The 14,891-nt window shown below is 42.1% G+C and overlaps 1 protein-coding gene across 2 annotated transcripts in view; it reads left to right on the top strand.

The window, feature by feature from the left end:
* LOC109894388 (syntaxin-binding protein 6) overlaps positions 1–14,891 on the top strand; it is a 105,134-nt gene that overhangs the window by 16,917 nt on the left and 73,326 nt on the right. For both annotated transcript variants that reach the window (XM_020487840.2, XM_031828790.1), the window contains exon 2: positions 4,658–4,872. In XM_020487840.2, coding sequence (XP_020343429.2) covers positions 4,719–4,872 — 154 coding nt within the window. In that variant the 5' untranslated portion in view covers positions 4,658–4,718. The remainder of the gene's footprint in view (positions 1–4,657; positions 4,873–14,891) is intronic.

Raw genomic sequence — 14,891 nt, 5'->3', positions numbered from 1 at the left:
ATCTCGCCAGATGCAGCACCATTCATGATTCAGAAATCAAAATGTCAAAGTAAACAATCCTGGCTTTTCTGGATGGAATCTCGATGTCTCTTGACGTTTCATATTACCTGCTGTATTTATTGTTCTCAAAGAAAGGCCAGAATGTTTTTGTTGAAGATGAGACATGGGTGTTCAGTGTTTCTCCTAACAGAGCTTCAAATAAGTGTTTGGCAGTTGAGGAGGAGAAACAAAATAGTTTCACAGAAACATAATCCTCAGCGTTGGAAGCTTAACCTTGATGTACAGTAGTTTGCTTATCTGCTTTAATAAGTCAACTGTTCTTGCTTCATCAAAACTTAAAGCTGTTAGTGTTTTCCCTACAATTAATTCATCTTGGCAATGCTTCGAACGCTGCGGATTGTGTTTCTGTGAAACTATTTTGTTTCCTTGTTTCTCCTCCTCAACTGCCAAACACTTATCTGAAGCTCAATGCAGTGTGAAAAACTAGTATTTTGGGCCTGCTTATTAGAAATCCAAATTGACGATGGCATTGTTGCTATGCCTCCCCTGAGTCGCCCTAATTCATGTAGCATTTGTTGTGACGGACAGTTATATTTTTGTATCACCAGTGCACCACCTCTGTGTGTGTCTGGCTGAGACAATGATTCAACTCCATAGTTCCCCGGAGAGCATTTGGACACAATTAAACGCTATTGTTTATGACTGCCTCCTCCATTAATGTAACCACATTTGCACTGCCTCAGCACTGCTTTCTCTGACACGATCAGCAAAGCACATTGTGTTTGTGGACCTGGGTGTTTCGTCTCATTCGATGAGCTGACAGTTTATAATGTGAACAAAGTTACATTTAAGATATGTATTTCAAATGATGTCAGACGTGAGGACTGTTCAATGGCAATGAGATGTTTCTGAAAAGTTTACTAACTGAAGTCATTCAAATTTGGCAGCAGATGTTGGAGGAAACATTGCCTGTGTAATATTAAGAGATGTCGATATTTGCACCACTCCACAAACGATGGCCTGTCTTCCATATTGGAGGCGGTCACTCATTCTGTCATTACATTATTTTATAGGGCCATTTATTTTGGGGAGCAGAATGTTTCTGAAATGAGATTGGAGTGGTCTTTCTGACGCTGGGGACTGGAAAAGCACAGAGCAGTCGGATGTAATGGCCATTTTTATTTTATTTCTTCCGGGACTGATCTCACTGCTTTCGCAATGTGATTTCTGGTTATGTGATTTCTTCTGACATGTAACAAAGACATTGTTTCTACCAGTGTGTCTTTTCCTCCATTATAAGAATAATTCTGTGATATTGGCTGGACTGATTGATTTAGGATAGAATGCTCTGGAGAAAGTTTGCATTGACAATGCATGATTTATGTGAAAGTGAGAGCTACAGGTAACTGCCAAAATAATGGAAACACTTAAGTAAATGAGGGATACAAAGTATATTGAAAGCAGGTGCTTCCAGACAGGTGTAGTTCCTGAGTTAATCAAGCAATTAGCATCCTATCGTACTTAGGGTCAATTGTAAAAATGCTGGGCAGGGAATTATTTTGGCTACAATGGCTATGCCCCAACAAGATGACAATGCACCCATCCACAGGGTACGAGTGGTCACTGAATGGTTTGATGAGCATGAACATGATGTCAACCATATGCCATGACTGACTCAGTCACCAGATCTCAATCCAATTGACCACTTATGGGAGATTATGGAAGAATGTGGAGATGTATTTTTTTGCACCTGCAGAGTTTTAAAACAGCCTATCACTCGGATGTTGTTGCATTAAATCAATGCATGCGCAAGCACTCTCGCAGTCTCTCAATTAGATTCAAATTGCATCCAAAATAGAGAATCCTGTTCAAGATTGATATATGCATATATAGATGTCCTTGCTTACCTCTTTCAGGTAATACATTCAATGCAGCCTTCCATTTAGCTAATTTAATGATGGGTTATGCATAATAAGCTTCTAACTTATAGCCTCTGTCTCTTGTGCAATATGCACACACCTGTGCTCCTCTGGCCTCTCTCCTTAAAAAAAGCTCCTTAGCTCTTGGGGTCCCATGCAAGAAAAGCTAGACTAGAATAATTTGCTGGACTTTTTTGTGTGTATTTCTCATAGCAATAGACTATTCAAAGATGGGTATAAGCTGTTTGCTGACTGTTAATTACAGCAGACAATAGAACTCACGGGTCATTTGAAAGAAGCGAGAACGCGCGATGGCGGTAGACTATAGCATTTATTTATTCAGACATATAACAATTCAATCTTCGTGAAAGCTGTCTGAATCTAATTATAGTCCTATTATACAAGCATGTCATTAGAATAATGAAGATGAGGACAACGTAACTTAAATGTTGTGAGGAAAGAATGAAGCAACAATAGAAAGAGGTAGGCTATAACATTAGGGGAAATATTATCAAATGTATATGAGTCAGCCTCCTACTAATACAAATAGGCCCTATTATATTTTAAAATTAAATTCTCCAGCCTATACTTCTAACTTTGTAGGCCGTATGTAATGCACCAGAATCCACATGTGATGCACCAGAAAGTTCTGTCCCAACTTCATCATGAGTTGAAGGAGGTGCATAATTCCAGTCCATGTAATACAGTTCACACTCAAAAAGATTAGCCTACTGGAGCTTGTTTCATTTATTTACCCAAGAGAGCATAAAGCTAGCTACATCTATGGGCTTTTATGTTTTTATGACGTGCGTAAAGCATATCTGGCCTATAAAGCCTATAAATCATATGTATTGGATAATGACACAATCATTTCGTTTTTTTGGGGCTTGGGTTCATAAAATGTACAGTGGGGCAAAAAAGTATTTAGTCAGCCACCAATTGTGCAAGTTCTCCTACTTAAAAAGATGAGAGGCCTGTAATTGTCATCATATGTACACTTCAACTATGACAGCCAAAATGAGAGAAACAATCCAGAAAATCACATTGTAGGATTTTTTAATGAATTTATTTGCAAATTATGGTGGAAAATAACTATTTGGTCACCTACAAACAAGCAAGATTTCTGTCTCTCACAGACCTGTAACTTCTTCTTTAAGAGGCTCCTCTGTCCTCCACTCGTTACCTGTATTAATGGCACCTGTTTGAACTTGTTATCAGTATAAAATACACCTGTCCACAACCTCAAACAGTCACACTCCAAACTCCACTATTGCCAAGACCAAAGAGCTGTCAAAGGACACTAGAAACAAAATTGTAGACCTGCACCAGGCTGGAAAGACAATCTGCAATAGGTAAGCAGCTTGGTTTGAAGAAATCAACTGTGGGAGCAATTATTAGGAAATGGAAGACATACAAGACCACTGATAATCTCCCTCGATCTGGGTCTCCATGCAAGATCTCACCCCGTGGGGTCAAAATGATCACAAGAACGGTGAGCAAAAATCCCAGAACCACACGGGGGGGACCTAGTGAATGACCTGCAGAGAGCTGGGACCAAAGTAACAAAGCCTACCATCAGTAACACACTACGCCGCCAGGGACTCAAATCCTGCAGTGCCAGACGTGTCCCCCTGCTTAAGCCAGTACATGTCCAGGCCCGTCTGAAGTTTGCTAGAGAGCATTTGGATGATCCAGAAGAAGATTGGGAGAATGTCATATGGTCAGATGAAACCAAAATATATTTTTTTTTGTAAAAACTCAACTCATCGTGTTTGGAGGACAAAGAATACCGAGTTGCATCCAAAGAACACCATACCTACTGTGAAGCATGGGGGTGGAAACATCATGCTTTGGGGCTGTTTTTCTGCAAAGGGACCAGGACGACTGATCCGTGTAAAGGAAAGAATGAATGGGGCCATGTATCGTGAGATTTTGAGTGAAAACCTCCGTCCATCAGCAAGGGCATTGAAGATGAAACGTGGCTGGGTCTTTCAGCATGACAATGATCCCAAACACACCGCCCGGGCAACGAAGGAGTGGCTTCGTAAGAAGAATTTCAAGGTCCTGGAGTGGCCTAGCCAGTCTCCAGATCTCAACCCCATAGAAAATCTTTGGATGGAGTTGAAAGTCCGTGTTGTCCAGCAACAGCCCCAAAACATCACTGCTCTAGAGGAGATTTGCATGGAGGAATGGGCCAAAATACCAGCAACCGTGTGAAAACCTTGTGAAGACTTACAGAAAACGTTTGACCTCTGTCATTGCCAACAAAGGGTATATAGCAAAGTATTGAGAAACTTTTGTTCATGACCAAATACTTATTTTCCACCATAATTTGCAAATAAATTCATAAAAAATCCTACAATGTGATTTTTTTTCTTATTTTGTTTGTCATAGTTGAAGTGTACCTGTGATGAAAATTACAGGCCTCATCTTTTTAAGTGGGAGGACTTGCACAATTGGTGGCTGACTAAATACTTTTTTGCCCCACTGTATATAATGTGTAGCTTATCAGGCTCAGGAAGCATCAGGCTTCATAAAAATAAAAAAAATTAATATGCTTCATATCGTTTTGAATTACACTTCTGGTTTTGGCAGGAAATACCGGGCTACCCGGGAGAAAAGAGGTTTATTCTCAGGATGCAACATTTGTAAAATACTGGGAAAATATTAAACCCTATAACCTAACCCCTTCCACCAAAGTAACACTCACCAATGATCTTATCTCTTTCCATCCACAGAGGAGAGCTGACGAACTCCTCTCCATCAACCCTCTCTCTGCGACTTTCCCCCTCCCCCAAGATGAGTGCCAAGTCAGCCATCAACAAGGCGGTGTTCACGCCCCACGATGAGAAGATGCTTGCAGCCGTGCAGGTGAAGAGGAGGACCAAGAAGAAGATCCCCTTCCTGGCTACTGGAGGACAGGGAGACTACATGACCTTCATCTGCCTCTCAGGTACTACAACCCCCATTTTTCACCTTTTTCATTTATTTGTCTTTCCTCTTTTTACCTCCTATCCTTTCCTAGTTTTTTTTCTCTCGTTGTTTTGCCATTCCTCTCTTTACAGTCTTGTGTTCCTTTCTTCTCTTCATATCTGTGAGTGCTGGGGCTCCTGGGGCTCCTGTGCTGATGACTACTCCAGACTGACAGGTTTCCCTGTAGCATTGTCTGTGGCATGTGTCTATAATGTCCCTGCTATTGACAGGTTTCTTGATGGCAGTGGTATGAGTGTGTGTGTTTGTTTATTTGTATGGGTGTGTGTGTTTGTGGACCGACTAGAGGGGGCTGTACTGCATCTGATCCAACGTGTGCCCAGAGTGATTATCCTCACTGTCAGTGTTATCAGCCTGGACTTGAGGTAACATGCTAGAGAGACCACAGCCACATTGCAACACACGTCCCCTTCACTTCACCTTCTAATACGCTCTCTGAAGAGCCTGTTTACTGCTGTAAACCTTAACCTTGAAGGCCAAAACTACCTCGCTGGTGCCACTGTGTCAAGACTCAATGTAGTCTTCCAGTAAGTAATTACAACATGGTGCAATATGACAGTTGACATTCTTTTTATCCTGATGTCTGTAGTACTGTACAGCACTCCTCTTCACCATTTCCCTATTGGTTCGATTAGTATTATTTTTTAAATTCTTGGGCACCTTTTTCTTAGATCTTAAAGCACCTACAAATTCGTAACGTGTTGTACGAAGTGGATTTGTAGCATATACGAATTGCAAGAAGAAAAATAAATATTGATATATGCAGCCATGCAATCTCCATCTCTGTGTCACATTTCTGCTCTGCTAGAGCTGTCCTGGTCAACTGTAAATGCTGTTATTGTGAAGTGGAAACGTGTAGGAGCAACAATGGCTGAGCCGCTAAGTGGTAGGCCACACAAGCTCACAGAACGGGGCCGCTGATTGCTGAAAATCCTCTGTCCTCAGTTGCAACACTCACTACCGCGTTCCAAAGTTCCTCTGGAAGCAACGTCAGCACAAGAACTGGCCAAGCAGCCGCGCACAAGCCTAAGATCACCATGAGCAATGCCAAGTGTCAGCTGGAGTGGTGTAAAGCTCGCCACAGTTGGACTCTAGAGCAGTGGAAACACGTTCTCTTGAGTGATAAATCACACTTAACCATCTGGCAGTCCGACGGACGAATCTGGGTTTGGTGGATGCCAGAACGCTACCTGCCCGAATGCATAGTGCCAACTGTAAAGTTTGGCGGAGGAGGAATAATGGTCTGGGGCTGGAGTTTCGGTAAAGCCCTTTCCCGTTTTAGCATGACTATGCCCCTGTGCACAAAGCGAGGTCTATACAGAAATGGTTTGTTGAGATCAGTGTGTAAGAACTTGACTGGCCTGTACAGAGCCCTGACCTCAACCCCATTGAACACCCTCGGAATGAATCGCCCAACATCAGTGCCCAACCTCACTAATGCTCTTGTGGCTAAATGGATGCAAATCCCATCAGCAATGTTCCAACATCGAGTGGAAGACATTTTGGCTTGTGAACACTACTTTCAAAACTACTGGCTGAAATTATTCAAAACCTCTATAGCGTCGCTTTAAATATCACTGTAAATTTGTGATGCAAAGACTATTGGTGGAATTTGTTGGATGGGGAAGAAGAATCCTCCGTTTGTCCCACTGACTGCTATAATGTGAATGGATGCACATTCACAATTCCATTCTGGGTTCCTTGTACATGCAGCTAGGTCTACTACTACTACATCTTGTAAGGGTTGTGCTTTGTGGAGCAGCACAGATCCTGTCCCTCTATATGGCTCATCAGCTTGTAGGAGCTGTACACATTCACTACCGACTAGGCAATTATTTTCCATGGAGGGCCACATAAGAAAATATTTTTGCCATCGGGTGCCAGGATCATATTACGGGACTATACGTCATGTGTATGACTGTGTTGACAGATATATCTACTGTAAATCACATCCAGATATGCTACTTATTTTACTTTTTTAACATGCACATCTATAAACCACACCCATGTTCTGATTTTTGTTGGTAATTTCATTATTAAACATGCAATGAACTACATGGAGGGAAATGTACACTGTGCATTCAGCACCACGGACAGAACTCTTGTTATTGGGTATGAACAAAAACACCAAGAGAGCGCAACATTACATTTTAACTACTCGGTGTGAGGAGTGAAGTCTCTGATGGGCATTGACTAGAGCGGTGAAGTCGGGTATAGTTTCTGACGTCGCTATGAGCAGGATTTGTGAGTCGGTAAGAGATGATCTGTGCCTTGACTTGTTATATTTCATCACTGAACATGTCTGTTCACATACGTAGGTTGACCCAAACAGTACAAATATCTTCTGGGCATGACTCTTAATCTTTGGAGAAAAAAATGTCATCAAGAGATGCATAGAACCTCGTCAGTGACATCGTTTTAAATAGTTCTCCATTCACTGCATCACTGACGATCGATAAGCTCAAGTTGCAGGTCAGTGGGAGCGTTGTCCACATTGAAGGTGAAAGGAGAGTAAACCAACAGCTGGTCATTTTCCAAGACTTTGAAATCCTCAATACGACGAGGAAACTCACTGTTCAAAGCACGCAGCAGCGATGTATACTTCTCCCGCTGGTCAACTGATAGGGAACAGACTAGTAGTGTCGGAAGGTGGGTGAGATTGTTGGCTTCTACTTGGCTGGTCAGGAGGATTAATTTTCCCTTGACGGTTTTGACAAGGCTGAGGCTGATCAGTTCATTCATGGGGGCCATGATGTCCACGGTGAAGGCAAAATCAGCCAACCATTCTTTATCTTGCAGTTGATACTCGGCAATCTACGACTTCAGATTGGCGCTCCACCAACGTTCAGTCAATAAAATAAAATAAAATAACATAACTCAAGTAGCAGATATAGGATAAGTAGAAAGTGTGGCCTTTTCTATAATCTACAGGCTGGAGGTAAAATGTATGACAATGTAATGAGACAGACATTTTTTACATAATGCAGGTTTCTCCGATCAAATAGCCTAAATGGACTTTATGGACTGGAGAAGGAGTTTCACCCCATTGTCCTGATCAGTGGTTTCATGTTTATCTGTAAAAAAAAAATGACAAGGTCATCATAGCGATAAAATACTTCTGCTTTTCCAGCTGTGTAAACACATTGCAAATAGACTCATGATAATTCCTGATAGTCACAGGTATCAGGACTAATTAAGCCAGTGCAATGGCCTGTTTTACAAACAGTCGGGTTACTACCTGGATGGGCATTCATAAAATTCCGTTGTGTAAGCACGGGCCGATGCCTTTTGGCTGTCACTTCCACGGACATTGGTCCAGACCAAATCTGAACCAATGATCAATGATTATGTTTGGTTAAGATTTTGTCCGGTCTGGACCAGACTTGATTTGGTCCAAACTTTGACCTCTATAAATTACTTGTTTTCAACTTTCATTCAGAACTGAAAATGAACCTGATTTCAACGGCCGTTTTGTTGTTGAAAATGACGACCAATCGAAAGAACAGCTGACTCTTGGTCGACCACCATTTTTTTTTTGTCATTGACAGCCATACTTTTGTGTGTGTGGGAAAACCTCAAGGTTGAGTTGACAATCCCATGACTGCTGCTCCAGTGGTACAGAACAGTAGGCAGTGAGGCCCATCGAAATACAGAGGCAATTTTATTATGTAAGAAGCTATTGACACGCCTTTGGTACAGTAAGGCTACTGTGTTCACATGGCCACCATACTGACCTAGGATCAGTGAGCCCAGAGCGCTCTACTGTACTTCACTTTCTCTGGCCACTGAACGTAGTGTACCGCTACAGCCAGTGACCCCAGGCAAGATGGATGCCGTTCAGATCGGTCCAGTCAGTCCATTACTGGTATAGTGCCCTACCGCATGTCTTTACTCAAGCAGAGAGTAGAGCATCCTTTCATTCAGACTATGCGAGAGGTCTCTCAAAGAACATTGTTATGAATGGTCTCATTACGTTTGCATACAATGCACTTTATCATGACACATAACCGTTATTGAATAAATGTCACCAAGTAGCCTGATTTTAATTTATTGGTGCTCAATGCACAGTGAAATTAAATTACTGCCAATGTTGGTCTTGACAAGGTGTTCTTTACAGCGTTGATCTTAAATCAATTCACGCTCAAGGCCATGATTTTGTACAATTGACTTCTAGCAACAAGAAAGCTAAAAGTTTAAAGGTGTGTGTTTTGTTCACTGAGTGAGTTTAGTGGGTGTGAATTGGATGGATGTTCTGTTCTCAGGGAGATGTGCGGTCGGTGCATTCTTCACTGAACCCTATAGGCCTGGACAAGATGCTGCGACTGCACTTTTCCTTGTTGTCTTTCACTTCTGTCTCGGCAGGAACCACACGAACGCTCGCTGACTTGACTGTTTGGCCAGGAGGGCCATAACTAGCAAGTGAGTCAGTGTACTCTGGGATCATCAAGTAGAATAGTGTTACTTAAATGACTCTACTACAGGGCATTTCCTGGAGCATTATTTCCCTAAAATCAATGGGCTGGCTATTAAAATTTACTATCGCTGCACTGTTAGTGTTATAGGAATGTATTAAACAGGGTGTAATGTATACACTGTTGGATTAATGTCTGGAAACTCTTGCACTGCTTTTTATAAAATGGGGTTGAATTGGTGGAAATGTAGTCAGACATTGGAAGGAAGTTGGGACATAAACAGTGGTACAGTGGATGCTGTTGTTGCTGTGTGTGTGTGTGTGTGCTCTGTAAGCTTGTATAAAAGGACATTGATCTCATTCTCTGTCACTCACACAAACACACACACACACCTAAAGGATAGTGCATCAGGGCTTCGTACTCCGTATGAGAGAGAAGGAAAGTGCTGGCGCAGTGCCAGGAACCCAGGCAGGGCCAAGTCAGTGGGATCAGACTTTGATCGCTGTGTTCCCATGTTTGTCTCTCTCCAGTACTGAATCTCAGGGCTTTTACACTGGGCAGGACAGCTAAACAAGTGTTGAAGACTATATTGACAAAGTACAGTATAAACAAAGGGTAAACCAGCACCTTTGCAGTTTTGGATGTTCGTTTGTATCGTTTGCCTGTTTGTCTCTGTGTGTCGGAGGCTGGTCAGGGCTTAATGGAGTTTAGAGCAGGAAATGAGGAGCAGGCAGTGATATGGAGCCGTTCCTGTCTGATCAATACACAGCAAGACCCTGCATGTCACACTAACAAATCTGTGTTTTATGTGCAGGTGGTGAGTGTGTGTGTTTGTATGCTAAGTGCTTATGCAGGTGTACGTTTGTGTGTGGGAGCACATGCTTTTGTATGCATGATGTGCTTGTGTGTTCACCCTGGTGTGGATGACCATGGTTGCATGTGTAAAGGGTTTCTGTGTGTGTGTCTCTCTCTGTGTGTGTTGACATTCCAGCAGCCCATCCCCCTGTAGGTATATGTGAACCTGAGACATACTCCACCAAGCACAGAAGGCCTGACAAACATGAATAGATTGATCTCGAAAACTTGAATTGGGACCAATCTGTCACTGATTTTATGAACGTTAGCCCCCTCCCCCTTCACCTTCATAGATTATTTATTATGTAGGGAGATGGATTGGTGTGTAGCCCCACAGGCATACTTGTAGACTAAGCTTCTTAGCTGTAGTGAATAGGTAAGTCAAGAAAGCTGTCTGAACTTAGTTATCAAGTCTGAATCACAGCAGAAATCCTCCCCACCATGATTATGTATTCACATGTGGTTTTGCAGAGGTCAGTGTAACCCACACGGTCCAGATGGAACGAGGATGGATGCATATTTATTTCGAGATAGATGGAAAGCATTGACACCATCTGTGCTACAAAATGGATGACAGTGCTTTTAAAGGCAGGTATCCATCAGGGAAAGGTTACACGGAATCTCTCAGCACTTCAAAGTCGCATATAGTTAAGAAATATTGGATCATTGTACTAATCCTCTCTCCTCTGCAGCTCTCCCCCAGGTCGTTGCTGTATGAAAGTGTTTTCAGGCATCTTACCCCGTGAAAATAGTTGTGACGAAAGTCAAAGTTGGATTTACATTTCTTTGCCAGGATTTGAAAAAAGTTCCTGAGTGTTTAGCTTGAAATGAAGTCACAATGTTCTCAGTCTTGACAAATAAGTGTTTGTGGAGGTGCGACTTGGTTGGTCTGGTGTTGGTTTTGAGGAATGTTCTGTATTCTTCTCAAGGCTGATGATGCAGTAAGCCACTGCAGATTGATGCGGCACTTTGCTTTCAGTATTTAGAGTGGAGAGAAATAGTTGCTGGACTCCCTCAGCCACATCAGCAGGATGGTATCTGTGTGTAGGACTGTATGTGCCTGTCTGCGTATGTGTGTGTGCAAGCGAGGCTTGGGCGGTATATCGTATACCGGGGTATTTGGAAAAAGCCATAGGATGGTTTCTCAACACTGTAAATACCTTAAACTATTTCTTTGAAGTTTTTCAATAAATTTGAATATTTGTAGCTACTTTAAGTTAATACCGGCAGTCAACTTGTGCAATATGTTAGATGAAGCATATTGCGTTCTTCATTTCACCTGTCACATTGTGAAGCTTAGTGTAGTTCCCCAGAACAGTCACGTGTTCGTAAATAGCACAACGGGAGGAAGCAGGAGCCGGTGAGTCTATAGTCTTCTATAACTATTGGAGAGTCTCCGTTGTGCGGTGCACATGAAGTGATGAAGTTACACTTATATGTAATTCACTACTAACATCAGATATCTTATGGCTTTCTGCTCGAAGTCAAAGCTCTGGATGAGTTATTTTTTTCCTGTGCTTCCGATTAGTGTTTTTTCCCCTCCATTCTTCTCCCCTCTGCTCAGTGTACGCGTGCTGCTCTTCCTTTGGAAAAACATTCATCACAACTTTGTTCCTTTAAAAAAAAAAAATCTCATTCCCTTTCGCTTGTAAATGTCCACACTCACTGAAAATGACATTGGGTAGCTACTAGCTATGCTTGGATAACTTCATGAGCTGGATTTGCCTGTCTGCAATTAGTTTGTTGTAGCTTAATTTATTTTAGAACAGCGTCGATGTGATTTCACTTTTATGCTAATTCTGTTAGCGTTCTGGTAATAAAGGCCTTTTCTTGTGTTTTTAGTGTGCTATACCGGTAACACCGTAAATCCTGGGATGAGTGAAGGACAGTATGATATGAAAATCTGGATACCGCCCAAGCTTAGTGTGTGCCAATGCCTGTAACTGGGTCTGCAGTCAGATTTGTATGCACCAGTGGTTGCCAAACTTTTTTTTGAACAGTTGCACACCTAAAACTTCCCTATGAATTATTTAGTGGTAATGACCTCCATTTCATCTGATCCATACTGCAAACCTACTATTTTCTGTGACAAAATTCCATGTCACGTTTATACACTACATGACCAAAATGTCACAAGGGGCAAGAAGGTAGAGACAACAATACGTCACACAAAGCACAAACTCTCAATAAGACTGTCCATGATTTGAGTCTTTGAATGAAGAGATTGAGATAAAACTGTCCAGTTTGAGTGTTTGTTGCAGTTTGTTTCCAGTCGCTAGCTGCAGCGAACTGAAAAGAGGAGCGATCCAGGGATGTGTGTGCTTTGGGGACCTTTAACAGAATGTGACTGGCAGAACGGGTGTTGTATGTGGAGGATGAGGACTGCAGTAGGTATCTCAGATAGGGGGGAGTGAGACCTAAGAGGGTTTTATAAATAAGCATCAACCAGTAGGTATTGTGATTACAGAGAGAACCAGTTTACAGAGGAGTATAGAGTGCAGTGATGTGTCCTGTAAGGAGCATTGGTGGCAAATCTGATGGCCGAATGGTAAAAAAACATCTAGCCACTCGAGAGCACCCTGATCTGCCGATCTATAAATGATGTCTCCGTAATCTAGGATGGTCATCTGAATCCGGGTTAGTTTGGCATGTAGATAAACTCCTCCATTACAGCTCTTGCCACTTGGCAGCCCAGTGACTTTACTGTGGTCATTTCTTTGGCTGTGTAGAAGGAACATGTTTTTGTTTAGCAGTAGGGATCCCCATCTCTTTATGACTGGAACTCTGATAGTTGAGGAGAAGAGGAGGCGGTGTGTTATTTAGATTTTTTTCTTTTTACATTCCTCTCTCCTCCCCACCTTGCCCTTTGGCTGCTACCTCTCCTCAGCTCCTGATTTAAGGCTGCACAGAGCCTGTGAGGGTCTCTTCTCACACTGGAGGGGGAGAGGGTAGAGGTGGAAGGGGGATATTTGGACAAGGAGTTAGTGCTTTGAGTTCCCTCCAAGATTTTAAATCTATAATGGGGCAGACTTTTATTGAATATCTATGCATCAGACAAATGATCTGGAGATGGCATACTGCTATATATTTGAGTTAGTGTGCCAATGTTTTGTACTTGTGCGGTGTAATGGATCAGAGCTAATAAGCTTGTGTTTACAAAATGTGGAATTCTTGATGCCATGAAGATTTTTGTTGCTTGCCTTCACTGCAGTGGAAAACTCAGCATGTTTTCTTGTAGATGCCACAAAAATGAATTGTATACGTTTTATTGCACCCAAGTCTGAGTGAGGCTTTTAACAGCTTGGCTCAAGGCCAAAGAAGAATATGTTCACCATCTTCTCCATGAGACTAGTAAACAAGCTCCTGGGGCGGCAGATAGCCTAGTGGTTAGAGCGTTTTGGCCGAATCCCCGAGCTGACAAGGGAAAACTGTCGTTCTGCCCCTGAGCAAGGCAGCAACTGTTCCCTGGGCGCCGACGACGTGGATGTCGATTAAGGCAGCCTGCTGCACCTCTGATTTAGAGGGGTTGGGTTAAATGCGGAAGACGCATTTTAGGTGAATACATTGTTGGACAACTGACTAGGTTATCCCCCTTTCCCTCATGTCCTGTAGCTTTGGAGTGCTCACCAATGCCCATGTTTGATTTACAGTAACAACAACAAGTGGGGTTGGCTGGTTCCAAACTCTTAACATGTAGCAGAGGATGCATCTGACAGAGGCGTTTGGAACCAGACAAACTCGAGTTTGGATGTCTTTTCTCTGCTGAGAGATGTAGTTACTTTCTAAATGATTGAAAGTCATGGTGGTTAATGTTTCACAGCTTGTGTTGAGCTGATGCTCTTAGGGGACAACGGCGCAGAAGATAACAATGAGGTGATTGGATAGTTAGATACACAGGGGCAACCGCTCAACCAGAGTTGAACCAAAAGTACATTTCCTCTTTGCATTTGAAACTGACGTAGCCGTCCTCAGGATGTTTTCAGCTGTTTGGTGGTACCAGAGCATCATCTGTGAGGTGTGCAATGGGTTAAAATAAATTGACAGCATTGAAAATGTAGGGAGGATGAAAAGAAAAACAAAGTCCTATACAAAGTCTCTGTAGTGGCTGTTGTAAAAGGCAGCCATGCATATAATTGGCCAGTGCCCTGTACTTGTCAAACGGAAAGCCTTCATGACTTAACACTTAATAACCTGCTTTATTTACAGCTTCTCAGTGACTTCCAACCACTTTCTACTTCAGCAGTATTAAACTGCCTCAGATGTTTGGAAAAATAATGGTTTGAGAATTAAGGCTGGCCAAAGATGGACAAATATTTAATGCCAGCTTTTGACCACATTTTAATATTTTATTCATTCATTCATTAGTTCATATTAATATTGTAGAGCAAAGTATCTAGTGCTACGTGAGACTGTTGTAGAATGTAGTAATCATAGTGACCCTTTCCCTCTAGAGTCCACTCAAAATAAGCCAACAAAACCAATGTCTTATTTAAAACCTTGAGATCAGACCCATTTTTTTTACATGTTTGCCTAAAATGACATACCCATATCGAACTGCCTGTAGCTCAGGACCTGAAGCAAGGATATGTATATTCTTGATACCATTTGAAAGGAAACACTTTGAAGTTTGTGGAAATGTGAAATTAATGTAGGAGAATGTAACACATTAGATCTGGTAAAAGATGATACAAAAAAACATGATTTTTTTTTCTCC

The sequence above is a fragment of the Oncorhynchus kisutch genome, linkage group LG7 (assembly GCF_002021735.2).
Source record: "Oncorhynchus kisutch isolate 150728-3 linkage group LG7, Okis_V2, whole genome shotgun sequence".
NCBI classification, from domain to species: Eukaryota; Metazoa; Chordata; class Actinopteri; order Salmoniformes; family Salmonidae; genus Oncorhynchus; species Oncorhynchus kisutch.
The sequence above is the reverse complement of the archived record's forward strand: the minus strand, read 5'-3'. Positions and strand labels throughout refer to the sequence as shown.